Below are 24,766 nucleotides of genomic sequence, written 5' to 3' on the forward strand. Positions count from 1 at the left end.
TCCTTTGTGCCTTTGCTTAAGGTTCAAGGGAGGCTTTCCATCCATACCCTGTTTAAAATTGTCATCCATCTCCCTACTTCAGGATTTCCAATCCCTCTTGGCTTGTTTAAAGTTTTGTGTGTTTTTTTCTCCAGCCACAGCCCTTATTACTAACACACTACAAATCATATTTATGATGTTCATTGGGTCCTTTCTCTAGAACAGAAGCTCCATGGGCGTAGGAATATTTACGTTTTGTTCATTGCTGTTTCTCCAGCACCTAGAGGAAGGAATGCCAAGCACATAGTATGTGCTCAGCAAACACTGCTGCGTTAATGTCTGAAATGATTTACGAGCAAGGAAAAACGGGTGACCCCAGGTCAGTGCACTATGGATTTGAATACTCTTGCGGTTCTGATCCACTCTGGATCACTTGCTCATGAATGGGAGTGGAAAGCTATTAAGAGGGTAGTTCTACATTTCCGTCAGCCCAGTCTAGCTCTGGGGATGGATCTGGGGAGGAAAAGGCTGGAATAATGAGTCCATTCCAATATTCAGTTGAGAGAAGATGAGAGCTTGAGAAATACTTAGGAGACAGGAAGGAAAGATTCAGTCATTTGCTGGGGGATGGCAGGAATGGGACTGGCCTTCGGGTCTTCGGGCTGCGTGACTGAACAGGTAATGCGTAATGGAGACAGACCCCAAGACAAAAAGCCCGTTTGGGAGTGGACCTGGTTAAGTCTCCGCCACTTAGTTTAACATCCACTTTAGCAATCCTTTGAGAAATCACTAATGTGATTATGGCAAAGAGCTCCACCAGGGGCATAAAACAGCAGAATACAATAAAAAAAGAGTCCGACATGAAGATCATCGCGTTTGTTCCCATTTATCAGTGGCACCGAGCTGGCCTTCGAGCGGGCAGATCACTTTCTAGGGAAAAAAGGTAGGGATGTCTTCTCATGGGTTAAAATTTCACATGGGTAAAAAAAATCAATTGAGCACTAGGAGATATATACCTGCCAAGATTCCTATACACTTCATTGACAATGAGTTATTTTCTTTGGCAAAAAAACTTCAGAATTGGGTGTTTTTAAAAGGGCCCCATCCTAAAGATCCCAGAACAAAGGTTTACCAGCAAAACAGTTCACCTCAGCCCTTCCGTGACTGACATACCCTCAGACCTTACCTGGAAAGTTCTCTCGATTTAGCTTGGGTCTGCGGATGATCACAAAGTCCTTGTCATTCCCTTTACTCTTCAGCCGTTTCCTTGGGGAGCCCTGCGGGTGGCCCAGGTTGGAGAGCAGTTCCTGGGGGATGTTCTCACTGTCCACACACTCCTTCTCCAGGGCGGAGACCCCCATGCCTGACAGCAGCTCCGAAGTCTTGCTAGAATCCCATCCCCAAGTGAAGCTGGTGGCCACGTTGCTCGACTGGTCGGGAATCTCCTGGAGGTGTTTCCTGCAAAAATGCACAATAGCCCCTTTCCTTAGAGAACACACCCATAAATAATTGGTAGGCCTAAAGGAAACTGCAAGTTATGCAATGTAGTCATGCAGCTAACAGAACTGCATTTTTTACATGCCGGCGGCGAGTTCCCAAGAATGAAAGAGAGAGAAAAAAAAAACAAAAAACTGAGCAAATCAAAAAGGCTTTCTGATTTACGATTCTGATCATGCAAAAGGCCTCAAGGATTTCTTAAAGTGGAGGGAAACCATACAGCCATTCAAATTCTGAGCAGGAAAGCCCAATACAGAAAGACAAATAAAACCACACACTGACCCCCGCACTAAAGCATCCATCCATCCATCCACGCTTTTCCCCCAAAAGGGGCTGAGAAACCATTCCCATTACAGCATTAGCAACAATTTTAGCAAGTAGCAATACTCGTGGCCTAAATGAATTAAGACGGTCCATTCAAGTTTGCCCCTCTTTGTAGTCGGTTTACCGGTGCATGGCGTCCACGGATTCCGGGATTTAAAATGTGTGCACTAATTGCAGACTTGCCCGCCTCCCGGATTCCCGCTTTGGAGCGCAGCGGGCCGAGGCGTGAGGCTCCTGCCGCCTGGAGCGAGACCCGCCAACTCTAGCAACGTTCCATCCCCGCCGCGCGCGCGGGGCGCTCCAGCTGCATCTCGGCGGCCGCCGTCTGCGGCCCCGCTACCTGCTGGGAGTTGTAGTTTCTGCCCCGCCTCGTAGTCCGGCGAGCTCGCCACCACTTCCTTCCCTTGCAGCTCCGCCAAGCCTCGAGGTACCCACAAACCCCCGCGGCTGCGGGGCGGGCCAGCCCCCCGGGGAGGCGGGGAGGCGGGGAGGCGGAAGCGGGCGGCGCTCCGGAGGACTTGGACATGTCAGCCGCTTGAAGGGGATCGGGCTTTCCTTTCCCAGGAGCCCGCAGGCCTTCTGCTGACCGCCGCCGCCGTCACCTGGAGCGTGGGTCCCAGACGCTGGACGGCGGAGGCGGAGTTTCCCGGTCCTTCCAGACGCTGTCTGGCGAGATCGGACGGTGAGCCTGTGGGGAAGAGCGTGAAGCACTTGGGGGTCTGGGGTTTGGGGCCGAGCGCCGGCGGACACAGAGAGGCCCGCGGCCCCAGCCCCCGCGTGGAGGCGGTGGCCGGCTCGCCCGCCAGGTGAGAGGCTGCGAGCACGGGCGTCGCACCTGCTCTCCCCCGCCCGGAAGCTGCGGCCCTTGTAGGACTGGGTCTGTGGACAGATCCTTTCCTCGCTGGGGAGAGGCACTGCGCTCACCTCACAGGCTCGGAGTGAGGGGCCGATCCGGGAAAGCGCAGTTGGAAGGACAGGCGGCGGCTTAGGTTTAGGGGAGCAGGAGGCCACTGCTGGGCGCGCTGGTTCCCATCCCCTTGCCGCCTTGACAAGGCTCGTAAACGCAGCACCGGAACGAGTGAGGTGACCGTGCTTGCAAAGCGCTTTGTAGGTGCAACGCCAGGGCCACCAGCAGAGCCATTCTGTTGCTTTCGCCCTACCTGCTGCCTCTGGTTGCGTCGCCGCCTGAAAGGGATGCAACCAGACTTTCAGCCTCTGTCCCCGAGAGAAGAGTTTGGAGGCGGTGAGCGTAGAGAGTGTGCCATGTTCCAGGTTGCATGACCGTGCGAAATCCATTGTGCAAGCTCCTCGGTAACCGTGACCCGGGGAAACAATGGGAGAGAGGGGGAATAAGTTGCAAACCCTAACAGAAAGGGAGAGAATCTATTAAGTTCCCAAGCAAGCAGGCCAGCGTCGTCACAGACATTACACCTGTGTGCTGTGGGACACGGTGATTCACTTGATGCTGGAATGCAGCCTCCCTTGCCCAGGTGTGTGTTTGTGTCAGGCTGGTGGCTTAGCTTGACAGAGAAATGTATTCCCGAACCTTTCGTTTGTCCTTCAAAGTAGGGGCCACCCGTGGAAACAAGGGGTCTGTTCACACATTGATTTGGATTGAAAACTACGCTAAGAATAACCAGGCCTCATGTTCAGAATTCATTAAACTATGGTTATATGGAAAATATGTTTAAGTGAAATATTCTGGATTGTGTTTTTTACACAAACTTACCTTTATGCTACTTTGGCTAAAGGAGAAAGCAGCTGCCTCAGCTTGAAATCTACATCCTTTCCCTTAAAATTGCAAGTCATTAGAGAAAAAAAAAAATTAACAAAAAAATGATAGCCTCCTCCAGAAAAGTGAACAAGATGGAACTTATAAGCTAAAGGTGGAGAAAGAATAAACAAGAAAACACTTTAAGATGCCATGGTGAGAATTAAGCAGTGTTTTGACATATAAAGTAATTGAGAGAGGCCATTTTAGATTCAGCCCTTATAGATAGGAAGGGCTGACAGATGGGATGATCCTAAATTGAAAAATGAGAAATAGGCTTGTGCTGTAAGTGCCTGAGAGCTAGGGAACATTTCTAGTTCTCAGAGAACTTGAAATGTCTGAATTGGTGGCCATAAGATCCTAAATAGGACTTCAGAGAGAGGCTGTCAACTCTGAAAATCGGTCTTCAAATTCTAGAGTAGATATTTCACTAGTACTTTGCCCTGGTAACAGAAATACTTTAGCTTGCTAAAATGGGAATACTTTTTCCCCTCTGCATTCCTTCTCATCATGGCTATTCTCCATATATATTAAGTAACAGTTTAAATTGGTACACGTGGTTCTATTTAGTATAAGGAATTGTATCCATTGAAGACTTGAGATTACTACCTATGCACAGACTGATGTTGCTGGTTTCAAGATCTGCATTGTGATTGCAACTGCTGTGGATGATTTTGTTTTCCTGATTAACTTTATTCCTCTAACCTTATTCAACACACCGGTTGTCCCACTTCAGTGAGCTAGCTATCCCATCTTTCCACAAGTAGAATTTCTAGACCATTATCTAGAACAAGTGAATTATAATTTTCTCTGATATCTAAAAATGACATTAGAGTGAGTAACTTCTGGTCCTCTTTGGAAGCTTCCGATAGAATACAAAGTGACTTTGTAAATTGGGAACGTGTTTATCACCCAAAGAGGGAAGAACGCAGTTACAAGATCAGTGCACAGGAGGGGCCAACAAGGACTGGAAATTACATTTGACTCTAAGGTGCACCTGTATTCAGTAGTGTAGTAATGTTCTTGAACATCAAATATGAAAAAAGATTCTATTGAAAATGAAGGCTGGTTGCTTTTTTCCTTAGCTCCATCACAGCATGAAGTAAATCTTAAGATTCTTTTAGTTTTTTTTAAATGTTCTTTAGCTTAGAGGAAACAAAAGATTAAGAAGGGTTCTTTTCCAATTTAATTTGTTCTGTGTTTTCTTTTCTACTTTTCCCATGTAGATTAGAGTCATATGTTATCCTTAAGTAATGGCGGTCTTACCTGCGAGGTAAAAAGGCTCAGTTGAATTCTATATTAAACATGGCTTTCTTAGCATTCTACCTTGATATATCCAAGGGAACAATTCATAGGGAATGTCTGTAATTTGTTCACTATAAAAACTGAGCAAAATGAATTATTTAAACAATTTAAACTGCGTTAAATTTAAGGAGGACTGGAGAAGAGAATGTGTAGTATCCTAATTGTGAGCGAGGCTCTGTACTCAGGATGCCTGGGTTTGAATCCCAGCTCTGCCTCTCTGCCATCTTTCTCCTTTATTAAACAAGGGTACTAACAGTCCTTTCTTACTGAGTTAGGAGGTTTCATTCAGTTGTCTAAACACACTAAATGTTAACTCTTCCTGTTTTAAAAAGAATTTATTTTGTTACTAGGAAGGATTCTAAGGGTCATTCTTTAATGATCAAAGTAAGTCCTACAATCTCTTTAATTAAAGTCTTTAGGAATGCATTACAGTTCTTCTTACCTGCTCACAATGTTGCTGTCTCTCTCTTAGGCCTCGCCAAAGGTGAAACAGTTTTTATGTGTCCCTCTATCTTCAGATGGCTTGGCACACTTTGGAATTCAATTCACCTGGTTGGTTTGCCAACTCAGTTATGACTCCTTCACATTTTAAAGTGGGGGTGACATTCTCTTGAATTCTATCTGAATTCTAAGCTGAATTCTCCCTACACCTGGAATCTTTAAACATGAGAATAATGATTACCTTGGCAAATGAAAACTTTGATTGGGGGTAGGGAATTGTTGACTTGCATCACTCACTTCTATGTAGTTCTAGTTCCTTTTCATTATTAGGATCTTGAGATGGCTCCCACTTTTTCCGAATAGCTGAGTAGAGATACATATTTAAGGTTACGCAGTCTGATTGTGATGAATCCTTAGGTTCTAGTTGGAAATTTTTCATTCAGTTTTAGAATCTTAGCTTTTGATAAAAGTTTTGTGTTGAATTGCTACCAGTCCTCCCTCCCTCCCTCCTCTCTCTCTCCTTCCCTTCCTCCCTCCCTCCCTCCTCCCTTCCTTTCCTTATCTCTCTCTTTTTTTTGGAAAATATTTGGAATACTTCAAATTTTAAAATAGTCTTAACCTCTAAATGTTCCACTTGAAGTGTATTTAGCCTGAAAAATCATCACCAACCATAAAGTACTTAGGGAACAGTACTCCAAGTCAGTAACGTTAACATGCTAATTATGGAAGGCATTTGAAAGAAATATTGTACAGTATCTTGGTTGGTAAGAGACTGATTTGGATTTTAAATGTTGAAGACTTTCAGAACTGGTATTTTGAAAGGTGGACGATGCCTACACATCAGGCACTTAAATTTGATTGAATGAATGAATTAGCATTTTGAGTTTGAGTAAAATCTGCTTTTGCTGCTGTGGGGTTAATGCCACCCTACAACAGCTTTAAGTATCTTTTCTTTATTTCTGATCACATGGGACTGAATTTGGGTTTGCCTTCACATTTGAGCATTTTCTTTTGTCATTTTTACTATATTCATTAATATTAGAAGGACCAATTTTGTGGTCAGAGGCATATTTCGTCTTCTGCCTTTGAGTTTATTTTTGCACAGCCGCACCTGTGTACAGTTCAGCAAATGATCCATTTTGATCTACTCTGTTCTGAGCATATTCCTAGAAGAATGGCATTGTCTTTCTGTGTGACACTGGCATACAGTGCACCTGCTCCACATGGCTCTGAGAGGCGTTCTGTCACGGTCCACAACGGTCCCACGAAGGGGTGTTTGGGCTACCTTGCAGACTTAGGGATGAACTCCCAATTTGTCACGTGAGGCAAGGGGAGCAATTTCTTGAGTGAAGATCAGTTTTTATTTTATAGGAATGAGGATGCCCCCAGGCTGTGATAACCACCGCGAATGTGAAGCAGAAAGCATAGTGTGTGTGTGTGTGTGTGTGTGTGTGTGTGTGTGTGTGTGTGTGTGGCAGCTACTTATGTTCTAGAAGCACTTGATATGAAGGAGGCGGAGATTAGTAACAAGAATGTATGGAAGACCTACTCTGTGTCTGGAACCCCTACTTGGTGTTTTACTTTTATATCTCATTTGATCTTCATAGCAACTCTTGTGAGATGATTATCCTCATTTGAGTTTCTTTTCCTTTTTTCTTTTAATTCTCACCTGAGAATATGTTTTTATTGATTTGAGAGAGAGAGAGAGAGAGAGAGAGAGAGAGAGAGAGAGAGAGAGAAACATTGGTCAGTTGCTTCCTATACCCACCTGACCAGGGAATGAACCGGCAACCTAGGTATGTGCCCTGACCGGAAATCGAACCCGAAACCTTTTGGGGTAGAGGCTGATGCTCCAACCAACTGAGCCACCTGGTCACGGCTAACAGTTTCATTTGCATAAAGTTACACAATTATTAGAGTTGATTTATCATGACATAATAAAACATTTGTCTTTTAAAGTAGTTGTAATTTTAGGCACCTAATAGCGCTGCAGCAGAATTTTTTATTTTCTAGTTGCCATATAGTTTATCTTCATGTCACTATATTGATTTTTAAATGATTTTAAAATGTCAAAATAATACATATTCATGATTTAAAATTAAAAACACACAAGAAAGCACAAAGAATACAGTAGAAGTCATCTCTTTACTACTTTGTGACAGCTGTTGTTAGCATTTTGATGTGTGTTTGTCCATGCATATATGTGTGTTTCTGATATATACTCTCCCTCAGATCCTACCCATGGCCCTTTTGACATCTCTGCAGTGTTTCTCTGAGGCTCACTTTTCTTCTAAACTGTGGAATCTGGTGGGCTCCTTTAATCGCTATCTGCAGTGGAGTGTTTCTGTTAGGCAGTCCTTGATTCAGGCACAGATCTCTGCTCCCATCAGTCATGCCAAGTTAGCAGGGTTAATGATTTATGAAACCCTTCCTGTTTTTCTCAAAAAGGCAATGGACCACGATGAGACTGATGGGTATTTTTAAGACTTCCTGGACTATTTAGTACAAACACTAAAGTTGTTTCTATGTTTTCATTTTTATTAATTAAAAGAATATGTTTATTGATTTAGAGAGGAAGGGAGAGGGGATCAAGCCAGTAACCCAGACATGTGCCGTGACTGGGAATTGAACCCTGACCTCCTGGTTCACAGGTCGATGCTCAACCATTGAGCCACACTGGCAGGGCTATGTTTTCATTTTTAAATAATGCTGCTGTAGAAAGTAACATTGCATATACATTTTTGTTCCCATTTGCTTTTTCTTTAAGTTATTCGAAGAGGAATTGCTAGAATAAAGGGTATGTACCTTTTTTAAGGTCTTTGATACACATTGCCAAATTGCTGCCCTTCCTGGCAATGAGGCGTGTTTTTTTTTAATAAGCCAAACTGGAGTTGACCAATCTGTTTATTAGATTTTAATGAAGTTATGTTATGAATTTAATATGCAAATAACTAAATCAGGTGGAGAATAAGGAGGCATCCCTAACTTTGGGCAGGAAGTTATTCAGCTGAAATAATAAAAACAGGAATTCATAAGGAACCTTAGAAAGTGCTATAATTCTGGACTGCAAGAAATAATTCCTCACTTGAATTTAGGCACAAGGTCAAGATATAGACTTTAAAACTATTATTTCCCTCATCACAGGTTGGGGAAAACCCAATTCCTATCTCCAATTTCATGGACCGCCAGGCCTAACCTTGTGTCCTAACAAGGCAGCAGGAGTTCACCTTGACCAGAAGTAGATGCTGTGGTAAACAGTGAGGAGAGCTCTACCCAAATCCCTGGAAGTAGGTGAGCCCAATGAGGTCAGATGAGCCTTAAAAGCGGAGCTTTCTCCCAGCTGAGGGCGGAAGAGGAAGTCAGATTCCTAGAATGAGAAGGACTTGAGGAGCGTTTTTTTGTGTTTGTGTTTTTTTTTTTGCTGGCTCGCAGATATACAGGCCACATGCAAAGACTGGATGAGGTCTCGAGAGCTCAGGGCAAATGCCAGCTGACAGCCCCTAAGGATCTCAGTTCTGTAACGGTCACCGGAATTTTGCCAACAGCCTGAATGAACTTAGGGATGGATTCTCCCCTGGAGTCTCCAGAGAGGAACACAAACCTGCTGACACCTTCATTTCAAGTTTGAGAACCCAGTTGAGCCACATTGTGCCTAGATACCTGACCCACATAAACTGTGAGATAGGTGTGTGGTTGCCAGCCACCAAGTTACAGTAATGGTTTACAGCAGCAATAGGAGACTGAGATAATGACTGTGGGAAGAGATGAAACAAATCATTTCTTTATGACTAGAATAAAGGATTCATAATTCTGTTTATTCGTCTATAACAAAGTACTGGTGATGAAACAGACTAAAACAGTCATCGTAAAAAAACATATTATTAGCAAGTTCTGTGTTTATAACTGTGGTTTTGTTGTTTGCTTATGCCCTTAATCTTCCACCTATTATTGAAATCTGCATGTATTTCATTGCCTTATCATTTTTATGCATGTTATGTAAAAAATGTGTGGATCTAGTTTCTCAGTTAATGTTATGGTAATTTTCTAAGGTTATTAAATAATCTTAACAAACATTTCTTATACTTCAGTAATATTCTCCTGTTTGATTCTGCCATACTTTATTTAGCATTTCCTCGATAATCTCTGATAGTGAGTCTTTTTTTTTCTATGATTGTTATATTCCTTGCACTGGACAATTTCAGGCAAATAAATATCTATGCCAAACCCTAAGGAAATTTTCTGGTAATAATTATGTTAAATTCACATTGAATAAAATTTTTTGGAAGTTGAATCTTGAAGATGGCTATGGTTTCATCAGCACAGCCTACGTTGAGATATTGCCTAACCAACCATTTAATCTATTCTTGGCTTAAAAATAAGATCTGACTTACTTTTATTGTGCTGGTGTACATTTTTGGATAGATTATGAAATTTGAAATTTTGAGTAGTAGTAATGGATAGATTTTTAAGCCTTTTGCGTTGTAATAGGTATTTATAAAATCAATTTTGGAGACCATAACAAGTTTTACATGGACTTTGAAGTCAGCAGTAATAAAAAGAATATATACTAAAGTAAACAGTGATGTTTTTTATTCATTCATTTATTCATTCAACAAATATTTTTAATTTCTACTACATGCCAGACACTAGATTAGAGACTTGGGATATAGTTTATAGAATAAAGTTGTCAAGCCTGTGCTCTCATAGAATCTGTGTGTGAGTGGGGAGGGGGTAGAGGGAGGGCTTATAAGGAGACAATAAATATAAAGAATATGTGTAATATCAGGTGGATAAGTGCTTAGTATAAAAATACAGCAGGATATGATGATAGTGACAAAAGAGTTATAATTTTAGATACTTAAGAAAAATGAAAATTTGGTTGAAATGTACAGAGGAATAGGAACTACTTCAACAATATAAAGAAATAAAATAGTTTATTAAATATTACTTTTGTGTTTTTATGATTTTTTTACATAGATTTAAGTTTAGCTTGTAAAGTACCCAAATATTCTTTGTTCTTTTTGTAACTAGTTTTGGTGGGAGATGTTTGTTGATTTGAAGTATTTTATTAATTTTGCCTTATTTTCTTTTGGTGGGTGGCATCACAATCTTTCTTCTATGTTAATTAATGAATTAATCAATGCCTTGGAATACTTAGTTAGTCGATAGACAAACAAAAATTCCTAGCATTGATTTTACAAAGGTGAAAAGTACATATCGCCTTCAGTTAGTAAATTATTTTGTCTTATTATTTTTTAAAAATATATTTTTATTGATTTCAGAAAGGAAAGGAGAGGGAGAGATAGAAACATCAATGATGAGAGAGAATCACTGATTGGCTGCTTCCTGCACACCCCCTACTGGGAATCCAGCCCAAAACCCTGGCATGTGCCCTGACCAGGAATGTGACCTCTTGATTGATAGGTTGATGCTCAACCATTGAGCCACACTGGCCGGGCAAGGTAAATGATTTTATAAGAGTAAAGAGATAGCAGATAAACTATTTGCTTATGTTTATTAATGAAACTATTTGTTTATTATGTCAGCATCTATAATAAAAATAATTTTAATGTATGACTTTGTTCAATAGTCATTGATAAGTTTTTAAGCATATAAAATAGGTAAAGTAACTTTTTAAAAAGAAAATAAGATTTATATAGATAAATAGAAAGTGATAAGTATATTTTGTGAAGCAGTAAAGGAATTAAGAATCTCCAGTTCTGGAATTTGTTAGGTAAGATTAGCAATAAAGAAAAATACTGTTTAAAACAAAAGAAGTGTTGCTTTCAAATAGTCTTTCTTCATCTCTCTTTCTGTCTCTCCCTCTTTTAGAAAATGGGTTATGGATGACTTGGAAAACTTTATTTTATCAAATATCTAACTCCCTAGGATCTAGTCAGTAGTACATTTGTATAAAATTCTCTATTAGGATTTATAACATTAAGGAATAAGCTCCAAATGAACTGTATTGAAACTTCACAGCTAGTACTCTTAGTTTGTAATGTTTTTAGAACTAATGTAAATTTTGTTAAAATGTTTTTTTCTTGACGATATAACTTATCTGAAATTTCAAAATATGCTTTAAAAGTAAGATATAAGTACTTGAGAGTAGGAATTATCCTTTCTACCTTATTCATAGTCCATTTTAAAGCCTGACAGTTTTCCAGAGAATTTATTCATACACGAATAAACAATATTTAGGAAATTTCCAAGTGCTTGTGCCCTATGTTAATACTGCATTTTTTTTTTTTTTTTCAGTTTACAGATATGATCCAGCCCTGTACTGAATTCCTTCGGTTAGTCAGAGTGAACGTTCAATAATGAGTGGTGCAGCTTTGGGACTCGAGATTGTTTTTGTTTTTTTTCTGGCATTATTTCTGCTTCATCGATATGGAGACTTTAAGAAACAGCATAGACTTGTAATTGTTGGAACACTTCTAGCTTGGTATCTCTGCTTTCTTATTGTCTTCATACTGCCTCTGGACGTTAGTACGGTAAGAGGTGAAACTGATCTTCACAATATAAAAGATGATTGTAATCATACAGCATGTTTGAGATAGGTTAGATCCAAGACCACTAAATTATGTAAGGTTATACTTATTTTCAATTTAAATGTCATTATATGAATTTGATCACTAAAAAGCATAGCCAGGAAGATGATTTGGGTAGATAGGTTGATACACTCCAATATCCCTCAAGTTCTTGGTATCCTTTTGATTTTCACTTTTAAACCATGTATTTGTTGCTTTAGACAATATACAACCGATGCAAGCATGCTGCTGCCAACTCAAGCCCTCCTGAGAACAGCAACATTACAGGCTTGTACGCAACTGCCACCCCAGCTCCAAGGTATTCTATCTTTTCCCCTCCTTCCCTCCCTCCCTCCCTCCCTTCCTTCCTTCCTTCCTTCCTTAAATATTGTAGAAGGCAAATTGTTCAAAAATTGTCAGTGTTTACCATCTGGATTTTATATTTATAAAAGTTTATTCTCATTCTTTCCTCACCCCCTCCTCCCACCTCCATCCTTTGCTGATAGACTTTTAATTACATTTTATTTTGCTTAAGTTTAAATATCACATCAATTTTAAATAGTGATTGTTGTGCACAAGGCCTTTCAGTAGATGCTAATGAGAAACTTAGAGAAGGCCTGATTTTTCAATCCTGCTTCAACCCCTTTTGGAATGTGATTTCCGAAAGCTGTTTTTCATCTCAGCTGCTCTCCGATCTAAAGAATGGGGCATGCATTTTCTCTCTTGCCTAATATGCAAGGTTGAGTATTAAAGGACAAGAAGGTAATTCTGTATGTGGGATATTTGAAATCGTTGGAGTTTTAGACTGAAAATGAATCAAGTTCAAATTACCAAAAGGTTTTATTGAATTCATACTCATTTTCCAAGCAAAAAAACTAGTGTTTTTTGTGTATGTGTGTGTGTGTTCACCTTCAACTCTAAGATGAATGTTTTATTTCAAAAAATGTTAAACATGTTTTTGCAAATGGGTCTTACTGAGAAAATTATGTGGACGGTAGGAGAGAAGTATATGTTTATGCCTGTATTGCATACTTTTTTTCAACCCTCAAGATACACTATTGAAGAGAATCTAAAGAACATGTTGCCTGTATTAAAGTAGATGGTGGCTCATAGGACAAAAACACATTTACTTGTAAAAGATAAAATCCACCAGAGAAATCTCATAATAGAAAAGACAAAGAATGGCAGACTTTCTTAGGAAAATATTTTAGAGTGACGTTAGTTTCTCATCATTGATTTCAATTCTGCCTTTTAATTTTTGCACTGAAAAATTGTCAGCTCTCTTCTGCTCGTAGCGATTACCTTCCCAAAAGAATTACACAGCTGGCTACACAGGGCTAACCCCGGCAGTATGGGTAGCTTACTGTTCAGGTGCACACGGGCTTAGCGGGAAAGCTAACAAATGTGGACTGTGTTTTTTGCCAATGCTTTAAGGAGTATTTGCATGCTTCTTTGTGTGACTTTTATTTTTTAATTCTAACTCGAATAAGGGTAAATGTAAAATGTAGGCACTCGCCTTTGCAGCATCACGAAAAATTGGACATAGATCAGCAGCAGTTGTGCATATGGAAAGCCCTGGGACTGAATGGGGTACCCTTACAGTCTAGAAAGACTGTTCTATGGTCAGGTACATGTATCGTCAGAGAATTCCAACAGAATTATGTATAGATGCTGGCATATGTCTCCATAGGAGTTATGCTAGAGTGACTGATTAGTTAGCATTTCAGTTTCCAGGAATTAATCACCCAATGTCTTTCTCCTCCCTCTCCCCTTCCCCAAAATAACCAACCCCACAAATGGGGTGAGTGTGTATTTTAAAGGTAATCATCAGTATTTAAGGGAATCGTATCAGAGATTTAATTTCACAGTGCATTTGTTTTTAAATACTGTTGTGTTACTAATCTATTGGGTGAACATTGTGTCCCAAACTGTTTTGTTCCCTTTGTGTGTGTTTGTTTAGTTTGACAATCAGCTTTGAATTTTAAGTTTTACATAAAAATCTACAAGTTAAGAGTCAATAATTTGAAATCTGGATGCAAATAAACTTTGCTACATACAAATTAATTGTATAATTCATGTAATGAGTCATCATTTATGATTAATTTGCTTTAAATTGTTATCAAACAGTCCACATCCGTGTTTCAAGCCATGGAGTTACATTCCTGATGGAATCATGCCAATTTTCTGGAGGGTAGTATACTGGACATCGCAGTTTTTAACATGGTAAGTGGCAGTGAAGGATAACATTTTTAAAATATTGGCTAGAGTAAAATGAGAAGTGATTATTTTTCATTGAACCTTCGTATTTTAGAATTTACTCATGCTACTTATTTTTTCCCTTTCCCTTTCTGCTTCTTTAAGTCTTTCCCATCTTAAAAGAAAAGAAATGAAAAGAAAAACTCAAACAATAAATAGAAAGAATAATTTTCCTTGTCAATGTTGCCTTCTAGTTATTGCTTTCTCTCTTGACCTTCTCTACCCAGTTCAGTCTTTTTCCAGCCCCATTGTTGTGTGAATCTGCTCTTGCCAAGGCCATCATCACCCTTTGCTTAGCCCAACCTTCTGCCTTTCCTTCATGGGCTCCATTTCTGTGGTCCATTTCCTCAGTGTTAATGTCCCCTAGGGTCCCGCATTTGGTCATCGTGTTACCTGACTCTCGCTGCATAGCTCTAATTATAGCCATGGTCTCATTGACCTGCGATGCATTCCAAATGTTTTTTTCTACCTGCTAGAGCTTTGTCCTTCTGCTCTGCTGTAGACTCACACTTCACTGCCACTGAACATTTTAAAAAGTGGGCAGGCAACTGAGCTCTAAAACGAGAGCTCTAAAACGAGAGGTCTTAAACGTTGCAAGAGCAAACCCACAGCAGCAGAGGAGAGTAGTGCCCCTGTAAATTGATGCTCATTGAACTCAGCTGGGCCCTCAGCGTTGCCAGACTTTGTTCCTTTGTTTCTCCAGTCTGCTTGCTCTTCTCACAACAAATCTTTCCAGTCATTTCAAGCCTCTGCTGTTTCCTGGTGACTCTCTCTCTCATATCCTAGAAACATTACCTTCTCTCCTTGAACATCTTTACTGTCAACCTCACAGTAAAGATAAAAGCCGTCAGCTGGCAGCTCTTGTAGCTTCTCACCAACAAATCTACCCACCTCTCTCCCCCATCCTTCCTTCCTTCCCCTCTCTTAAAATTACTCCCTCTTCCTGAAATAAGGACCCATTCCCTCCAGCTCTTGTCACCTGTACTCACCTGTGCTTGGGCAAAGCATGCACAATTCTCTCACCCTTAACAAATAAAAAATAAACAAAAAAAAGTTTCTCAAATCCCAACCCTCTCCAACTTTCTGTCTTCCGCCTCAAGGATTTATTCCTTATCACGGTTATATTTTTTTGGAGACTGTGTAATTGAAGATAAATTAGTGTAGAGAACTGCACAGATTTTGTTTGGTTTGACTTTTTTTCAAAGTGAACACACCCGTGTAACCAGCACTCAGATGATGATAAAGAACATTGACAAAGTCCCCAGAAGCTTCCCGCATACCCCCTCCCAGGCTTACCCTCCCCGAAGAGAACCATGATTCTGACTTCCCTCACCATGGATGAGTTCGGCCTGTTTTTGAACTTTAGAAACAGAAGTATATAGTCTACGTTTTGCCTCTCTTTTTTGCTTATATATTTGGAAGATTCTTTTCTGTTGTGTGATGTGTATTACTATTCTTTTTCATCTCTATAAGATAGTCCATTTTATGAACATATCATAGTTTATCCTACCCAGCCGAACTTCTTAAATGAGTTGTCTGATTTAGTGCCTCCATTTGCTCACTGCTTACTCTTTCCTCAACTCACTGAACTCTTTTCTGCCCCCATTTTTCTACTCACACACACATTCTTCATTTACTTGACCTCTCGGCAGCATTTGGTTCTGTTGTTTTCTCTCCACTTTAAAACGTGCTTCTCCGGGTTTCTCCGCCATGCATGCTCCTTGGTTTTCTTCCAGGCCTTTCTGCTGTTCCGGCTGAGTCTCCTTTGCTGGCCTCTCGTCCTCTTGCTTTTCTACCCCTCCTTTAAAACTAGGTATTGCTCGGGGGTCAGCTTCGGTTCTTTGCTCCTCATTCTCCATACTCACCCTTCCAGAACTCATATGCTGATGTTACTTCAGTGCCATTGATACGGTGAGGACTCAGATCTATCTGTATTTCTCATCCTGCCTCCTGGATTAAGAAGCTGGATAGCCAACTACTTCCTGTGCAGCTCCTTGGGCATGTGTCCTAGGAAGTTCAAATTCAGTGCGTTGATAACGAGTCTCCTCCCCTCCTGCTCTTTACCACACAAATAGTTCCAATTTTGTTCCTCTGAAGTGCATTCTCCATGTTGAAGCCTTATCAGTCTTTAGGAAACTAAATTTGATCATGTCTCCTTTCGGTTCAAGAAAATGGCTACTCATTGCTCTTCATAAAGGCTTTCAAGTCTTTTTATTAGACTCATCATAAATCACTCACTGTTATATCTTCTGCTGGTTACTGTGGCCTCTTTGTTGCCAGGAATGTGCTCTGTTTTCCCCCGTATTTAGTATTACAAAAATATTCAAGTTTGTTTGGTGTTAATAATTACTCAAAATCACATTTGTGAAAAGAACTGTACAATAAAATTGAGATTCACATATTTCTGGTATTTGAAATTACAAAGACATATCAAGTGTTTTTAATCATATTTTTTCCAACTGTCTAGGATTCTCTTACCTTTTATGCAGTCATATGCAAGATCAGGAGGGTTCTCCATCACTGGAAAGATCAAAACCGCACTGATTGAGAATGCAATCTATTATGGCACCTACTTGCTCATTTTTGGAGCATTTCTAATTTATGTAGCTGTAAACCCACATCTGCACTTAGAATGGTAAGAAACGTTGTTTCTGTGTATATTTTCATTTTATAAAATTTTTATCTCATATTTGTAGGTGTAAACACATTTCATCAAGAAACATAACTAAGTATATGCTTTAGATCCCTCAAAAAGAATATCTGAATAATCCATGTTACTAAGAAGGAAAATATGGAATAACATGCACTGTTACTAAAAGGGTAGTTGAGGATTTGAAGGTCTAATTTTTTCATGTAAAATGTTAGCCATCCTTTAGGGTGATTGTTCTCTGAAAAACCATTTAACACTAGATGGTTTCATTCTACCGTTTTGTTGGAAAAATTTATCACAGCTCTCTGCTTCTGTCCTCTTAGGAACCAGCTTCAGACGATTGGGATTGCTGCTGCAAACACATGGGGTCTATTTCTTCTTGTGTTACTGTTGGGGTATGGCTTGGTGGAAATTCCTCGATCATACTGGAATGGAGCAAAAAGAGGTTATCTACTTATGAAAACTTATTTTAAGGCAGCCAAATTGATGACAGAGAAAGCAGATGCAGAAGAGACTTTAGAGGATGTCATGGAGGTAAGCAAGTTTAAACCTTCCAATCAACAGCACGCTGTATCTCCTTTTGGATACGCAGTTAGTTTGTTGTTGTTGTTGTTAGCACACGGATGGACTTTAGACTTAAATTTTGCCCTTTATTTTTTAAAATATGTTTTTATTGATTTCAGAGAGGAAAGGAGGAGAGATAGAAACATCAATGATGAGAGAGAATCATTGATTGGCTGCCTCCTGCACGCCCCCTACTGGAGATTGAGCCCACAACCCGGGCATGTGCTCTTGACAGAGAATCAAACCATGACCTCCTGGTTCATAGGTTGACACTCAACGACTGAGCCAGGCCAGCCGGGCCTCTGACCCCTACTCTTAACCACTGCATTCATTGCCTCTTTTCTCTTTGGGCACATCATTCCCAAGCTCTTGGGATGCTCTTTTCTCCTCTCTTTCAGGTAATTCCTGCTTCATTCTCCATTAGGATACTGGCTGCCTAGCATTGGAGAACTGTACAGTCCTTTATATTATACCAGAGGCCCGATGCCCAGAATTCGTGTAAGAGTAGGCCTTCCTTTCCTTGGCTGCCGTCAGCGGCTTCTCTCTGGCACCCGGGACCCGGGCTTCCCTCGCAGCCCTGGCTTTGTCCGGAAGGTCGTCCTGTCTAATTAGCATATTATGCTTTTATTATTATAGATGGTGAATGTGATGTGAATTATACAAAGGAAATGCTCTAGTATAGAGAGGTCTCACTTCTGAATAGTGATCAGAGGAGGAGTGAAGTATGAGCTGGGCCTGGAAGGATGGGTAGAATATTCTATAACTGGTGGCATCCTGGTCCGATATCAGGAGGTTTTAAAACCACATTAATTGAGTATCAGGTTTGTGTTGGAAAGATAAAGTTTGTAAGGTTTGAAGAACAGGTTGTTGCCAGGGAGCGGGGCCTTGACTGTCACAGTTTGAAAGCAGTGAGGAATCGTTGCACCTTGCAAGCAGGGAGGAGCCATGATTCTGTGTGTAGGGTGATCAGTCTGGTAGAGGCGTGCAGAGTAGAGCGTGGAACGAGAATATGAATAGTGAACGTTGAGGGAAAGCACACTGGTCTTGAATACATCTTATAACAGACCACAAAGTTCAGTCACCTTTACTTTTGTAATTAGTGATTATATTTTTCAGCTACCTATAAAATCTTCCAAACGCAGTTTTATAAAAACCAGTTTAGTGTTTTTATGTTTCTCTCTGAAGTGAATGTACACTACATCCGTGTGTCTATTATTCTCTTTGAAGCATTAATAAAATTTATAAGCCCTGTCAAACTATTCAAAGGGTGTTTGCTACAGGGCCAAAGAAGTTACTTCTACCTTTTGTCATTTTTCAAGGAAGCAGATTTGGGAGAGGGAAAAATAGCTACTTATTTCTGCTGAAAATTGCCTGTTAGCCTGACTTCACGCATGTTGTCTGGCCAGCGTAGTAAAGAATCGATTAGGCACAGTAATGACAGAGCTCAAAGTTATGTTGTTTTATGTGAAGAAAGTAAGCCAATATTTCAAATACCTTCCACACTTTGTAAAAATCACAAACTTTTGAAGGAAACTTACTTCTGTAACAAATACAGCAAATATCCATAGTTAACTGTTTCAGTACTTACTTTGGTTTAATACGATGAAAGAATGGAAAGGAAATATGTAATATTTCAGATGTAAATATATAACTAGTTCATATTCAAGTTTTGCTAACAAGTCAAGAAAACTTTAAGGCTGCGTAGTAATGAAAAACTGTAATATAATGATGCTTCCAGCACCTTTTACAAACCCAAGTCTCGTCGCGTTGCCCCCGTGCTCAGCCCTGACTCATGGATCTCAAAGTAAAGTGTCACTGAGGACACCAGAGCGCCGTGCTGCCGTCACTCCTCAGCCGGCCAGCCGTTCTCAGGCCCTCACTCTTCCTGTCCCCGAGGCCACCCTGCACTTCCGGTTCCGTGAAACTGTTCCTTTCTGCTCCAGGGCCTCCGTACGTGCTGTCCCTCCGTGTGGAATATCCTTGCCCCCTCCTTTGATGGACTGACTCCTACTCACGCTTCTTATGTAATGACCAGTCCATCATGGAAGCTCCCCCGCTGAGTTACCCAGCGGTCTCCTCACCACTCCTACTTGGATAATGCGTTTCCAAGCTCATTAGCCTTGACAGGAGCAGTGCCTTCCATAGGGATTATCCATTGGCTCTGCATGTTTAAAGTTGTGGTGGGTGTTGCTAAATTACCTCCCACATTTCACTGTGTACAGAGACCTGTTTCCCCACATTTTTTTTTTATAATTTTGTGAGAAGATTACTCTCACTTTAAAATTCCTAATTGTTTTTAGTGAGCTTGAATATCTTTCCCAACATTTATCAGCCAATTAATTGCATTTCTGCATTCTTCCATTTTCCTGTTGATTTGCAAGAGCTCTCCATATATTAATGGCAGTAATTTTTTGTCATATAAGTCACAAATATTTTTTCGTAACTTTATATGCCAGATGGTTTTCCTGCCTCCAGTTTTGTATGCCTTAAGGACATTCTCTACCCAACAAGCAGAATGTTCTTTTTAATTTTCTGGTTGGTTCTTCCTTGATTCCCGGCCTTTGTACATGCTGTTTATTCTATCCAGAACAGTAGTTCCAACTTTTACAAAATTTTATTAAAATTATAGAATATTATGATTCTCTTAGAACTATTGGTTCTAAAGATTCCTTCCCCTATCCCCTTTATGCCTTTCATACTCATAAAATCGCTTATTTAATTATTTTATCACTAGACTCTCATCTTAGTCAAACAGCTATGACGCCCTGTCTTCCCACCACCCTCTCTGGTATGGGATGTGGTGACATTGCACAGTGCGGGCCTGTAGAGTGCTCTTGATAGACAGACATGGGGTGAATCATGAGCTGTGTGCTCTTCTGCTGGAAAGGATTGGGTGCTTTGTGCTTCGTGACATCGGTACCTGTTCTGCTGCCTCTGGTTTCCTCCCTGTATTTTAGATAATGAGATAATTAAGTTGATACGCCAGGTAAAGGAGCATAGTCCTGTTCTCTCAGGGCTGCAGAGTGTTTGATCCTTTGTGACTTTTTATGGTGTTTATCCATCTTCGTGTGCCAAGTAAGAAAATGATAAGAGAGTAAACCTAGAAGGTAATCAGTGTGAGGATCTACAGAGAACTATTATACCGGGTGGAGCAATAGTAGGTTTACAGTTGTGAGTATGTGAAACAGTTTTTGTGTTATTATTAACTATTGTATTAAACTCACAACTGAAACCTACTTTTGCCCCATTTTGTATAACTTTGTATTTTTACTTGTGTTCTTAAGAACTTTTATTCAGTGAGTGGAACTTCATGTAAATGCTAAATACTTTGAGTTGAAATTAAACTTGTGAGAATATATATATATTTATATGGTACCTAGAGCATTCTGATTTGAAACAGCCAATGTATAGAAGTGGAAATATTTTCATTTTTCTCACTATTTGTATAGGAGGTTCGCAAAGTGAATGAAAGCATCAAGTATAACCACCCATTGAGAAAATGTGTTGACACAATACTTAAAAAGGTAATTAAATCATACAGGCATCTATTTTCCTTTGAAATATAATTTTTTATATTATAATAAAAACATCAGGAAAGTATGAAAACAGCCTATGACTGAAGTCTTTGCAACTGCTTTTCATTTTTATGGAAATACCATCAGTCAGTAGTGTGTATGTAGAATTTGTTCCTTTGCATTACAAGTTTAACATTAATTATTGGCAATGTTTTGCTTTGAAATGTGGATGTAGAGGTTACGTTTAGTAATGTGTGACAAACAACTGCCACAGCACAGTGATGAAGTGTCATTGGTCACTAAAGGCATAGCTCCTGTAAGAAAATAAGTGAGGGAATGAATAATCTGTTTTGATCAGCTTTCTAAAATAAATAACGTTGTGAGATATTTAACACGATATTTATATAAGAAGCCACACAATTCAGATTTTACTGTATTGTTATTGCACTAAGAGTACTCATGTACTTTCAAAAATGATTATTCAACACATAAGCTCCCCAAATATCTTCTCTGCAGCTACAGAACCACTGAACTATCTCTTTTCCTATAGGTTAAATTTATTATACTGATAATTAGCTAGCGTTCTGTTGGCTAAGATAATAGTCATGAGAATCACTTCTCTAATCATTTCTCTCATATTTGATACCTTTTGGGACCTATTCAGAGAAATTAACTAACTTGTCCAAGTTCATATAGATAATAGATGACTAATAGCAGGGCAGATAACTCTAAGGCATGTATTTGTTTCTCTATACCATTCTTTTAAAAATTCAACATCTTGGATTTGTTGTGATTCTTCTTCATTATTTAGCTGGGAAAATAACTGACAGTTTCATTAGGTGCTTACCTAGAAAAATCCTCTTAAAATACTAGGTGCTTCATGTATGTTCCCCGTCTTACTCATCCCCAGCTAGTTTTTCTGAGCACAAAGATTAATATTAATAGAGTAAGAAGAAACTCAGGGCATCTTTTTTTTTTTTTTTAAGAGAGAGAGAGAGAAACAATAATGTGAGAGAGAAACATTGATCAGTTGCCTCCTGTAGGCACCCCAACTGGAGATCAAACCTGCAATCTAGGTGTATGCCCTGACTGGGAAGTGAACCCACAGCTTTTGGTGTACGAGACAACACTCCAACCGGCTGAGCCACTGTCCAGGACTCAATGCATCTTTTAAAACATTTTCAGAAAACTGTTATCCACAAAACCTCCAACTATTTAGAGATGACAATAAAGGAAGATATTTTTGAGGAAATTAGAAATGCCTCAGAATAAAAGATTTCTAATAAAAATAAAATTTTTGTCTTTTTGCAAATAAGATTTTTAAAAATCTGCTTGTTCCTTTTAGTGCCCTACAGAGTATCAGGAAAAAATGGGTAGGAACATGGATGATTACGAAGATTTTGATGAAAAGCGTAATACCTATCCAAGTGAAAAAAGTCTGGTGAAATTACATAAACAGGTAACTTTATTAATTAAAGCTATATTATTTAATGATATTTCAGTCAGATTTATAACTACTGCCCACAGAAAATAAGGGAGAATCATTCATTGAACATAACTGTTACCTATACTTCCGAATGTTAACTTCCTTGGCCCCATCCAGGATGCCACTAGCACTTCCCATTGTAGTAACAACCAAAACATGCTCCTTAACGGGGAGCTGAACACCGTTGGGTCAGAACACTGACGGATATCCCCTGTTCTCTTTCTTAGGTTATTTACTCAGTTCAGAGGCACCGTCGAACTCAAGTACAATGGCAGATCCTTCTGGAACAAGCATTTTATCTAGAAGATGTAGCAAAAAATGAAACTAGTGCTACTCATCAGTTTGTTCACACTTTTCAATCGCCAGAACCAGAAAATAGATTTGTCCAATATTTTTATAGTCCTACAGTTGGTATGTAATTTGATGCAAATTTCAAAGTTTAATGGTGATAATTTTTCTGAAGAAAAATGTATATATTTTCACCAATGTGAAGTTGAATTGTATTTGTATTATTTGACTTACGCCAAGTGGTAATATTATGTGTCTGGTAAACTTTCCCCCCAAAGAAAACTATTTTACTTTTCATTTGACATATAATCTATCATTTTGCACTGACTTCACAGACAACCAAAATTCTATGCAAAAATATGTGTGCTATATCAAGCATATTTTGTATGTATAATATATACTTAAAGCAATTAGAATTCTAAGTAATTTCACATCACAAACTTGGGTAACTTCTTCAATCTTGACATATTACAAAAAATATTCCTGTAAGAAGTACTCTTTGAGTATTTACATTTATTAATCTATTTACAAAACCTGTGCTCAATAAGCATAATTATTCTATTCTCCTTTATGATTATTTATGACACTTTCTTCAGTGTTATCAAGTTTAATATGAAGAATTTAATGAAAATACCAGTGTCACGGTATTAAAACTTCTGTTTACCTTAGGTATTCAAGTAGATGCTTATGACTCTCTTTTGTATGTTTGATTTTCAGTATGAACACATGATGGTGGTCATAAGAAATCTCTCAGACATCTTCTTCAATGAGGATCTTTCCTAATTAAATGAGGGAATGATGTGACACTTGTTTTCATTCATTCGACAGATATTTGAACTCATATATGAAAGTATTATTGGGTGCTTGATATATATCAAATGAAGAGAAAAGATAAAAATTTCTGCCCTTTGGAGTGAGAAAGACAGTCAGCATCCACATAACGATAGAAATACAATGCTGAGTCGGTGGTTGGCTGTAGAAATCAGGGTTCAGAGCAGAAGTGTGGTCTGCAAATATAAATGAGAGGGTCCTTAATGGGTAGGTGGACCATGGGTGGGGATAAATCAGTGAAGAAGTGATGGGATAGAGAAGAGATAGTCTGAGGCCCAAGCCTGAGACATTCCAGACTTTAGGCATCAGGTTGATGGGGAGGAGCCCACAGAACAGACTAGAAACGGAGTGGCCGATGAGATAGGGAAACTAGGACAGTGAAGTCTTTTGAGGAAAAGGGTATATAAAGCACCTTTTCAAATGTTCCAGGTAGGTCGAGTATCATGAATACTAAGACTTGCCCATTGCATTTCAGAGAGGTGAGGTCGGGTAAGGGTATAAAAAGCCTGATTGGAGTTTTTAAAAAAAAAAAATAAGAAGGAGAGCAGGTAGGAACAATAAGAATAGAAAACTCTCAGAATGTTTTCCTCATAAAAGGGAATAGAAACAAGAGGTAGCAGCCAAAGGAGGATGGCAGGGTCAAGAGACATTACAGAGGTCGTTTGTGAATGGCATCTTAGAGGGACATTGAGGAGACAGAAGAGGATGGTGGGGGCAGTGTTCACGGATAGGGCAGATGAAATGGGAAACTGAGCAGTGAAGAGAAGGGCCTAGGTAAGGCACAGATGTACCTGAGCAGATGAGAAGATGTAACGGGGGAAGCCTGGGGAGGTTTTCTTTGGCCAGCTTCTGTTTTGTCAGTGAAGTTCTGGGAGTAAGAGATTGTGGAGGAAAGAAGAGAAGGTACAAAATAGTTGCTTAGGAGACTGTGCGTGGAGAAAATGGGTGGATTGCAGTAGGCTAGCCAGGCAGTGCTCGGGGTCCACTTGAGGCTGGTGATTAAGAATTTAAAGTGAGGCGAGCCAACGAAGTTGTGTGACTTCCTCCTCAGTGACCTGCTCCACAGGTGCCGGCTCAGGGTAGCCACGGAATGACCTAGTTTAGCAAGTATAAGGAAGTGGGAGGAAGCAAAAGGATTGGGACATTGGGGAATGGTTCGCCTTAAAGACTGGAATCTGAGCTGGTAAAGAAAGCAATAAAGGACATCAGGTGTTAAGTGGCAATGAAAAGGTGACGGAATAAATGGACTGTTGGTCCAGGCAGAGACAGTCGGTAGAGTTGGAATACTAGATGAAGGTGTTGCTTGGACACAGGGATGCTGTAATGAGA

The 24,766-nt window shown here is 39.7% G+C and overlaps 2 protein-coding genes across 7 annotated transcripts in view; one reads left to right on the forward strand and one right to left on the reverse strand.

Moving 5' to 3' along the window:
- Window positions 1-2,126, reverse strand: part of SKP2 (S-phase kinase associated protein 2) — a 28,240-nt gene extending 26,114 nt beyond the window's left edge. Inside the window, exons 1-2 of the mRNA XM_080678500.1 lie at window positions 1,925-2,126; window positions 1,166-1,437 (exon numbers count right to left, since the gene is read on the reverse strand). Coding sequence (XP_080534626.1) covers window positions 1,166-1,437; window positions 1,925-1,932 — 280 coding nt within the window. The 5' untranslated portion in view covers window positions 1,933-2,126. The remainder of the gene's footprint in view (window positions 1-1,165; window positions 1,438-1,924) is intronic.
- Window positions 2,127-2,264: 138 nt separating this feature from the next.
- LMBRD2 (LMBR1 domain containing 2) overlaps window positions 2,265-24,766 on the forward strand; it is a 51,760-nt gene continuing 29,258 nt past the window's right edge. The window contains exons 1-10 of one of the 6 annotated variants that reach the window (XM_080679010.1): window positions 2,270-2,482; window positions 8,462-8,608; window positions 11,576-11,811; window positions 12,069-12,166; window positions 13,975-14,070; window positions 16,571-16,738; window positions 17,077-17,287; window positions 20,767-20,841; window positions 22,178-22,291; window positions 22,546-22,729. In XM_080679010.1, the coding sequence (XP_080535136.1) occupies window positions 11,638-11,811; window positions 12,069-12,166; window positions 13,975-14,070; window positions 16,571-16,738; window positions 17,077-17,287; window positions 20,767-20,841; window positions 22,178-22,291; window positions 22,546-22,729 (1,120 nt within the window). In that variant the 5' untranslated portion in view covers window positions 2,270-2,482; window positions 8,462-8,608; window positions 11,576-11,637. Of the gene's footprint in view, window positions 2,607-8,461; window positions 8,609-10,679; window positions 10,780-11,575; window positions 11,812-12,068; window positions 12,167-13,974; window positions 14,071-16,570; window positions 16,739-17,076; window positions 17,288-20,766; window positions 20,842-22,177; window positions 22,292-22,545; window positions 22,730-24,766 lie in introns of those variants that run through there. The other 5 variants (XM_080679008.1, XM_080679012.1, XM_080679013.1 and 2 more) reach the window with 5 other exon arrangements.

The sequence above is a fragment of the Plecotus auritus genome (assembly GCF_963455305.1).
Source record: "Plecotus auritus genome assembly, chromosome: 7".
Taxonomy (NCBI): domain Eukaryota; kingdom Metazoa; phylum Chordata; class Mammalia; order Chiroptera; family Vespertilionidae; genus Plecotus; species Plecotus auritus.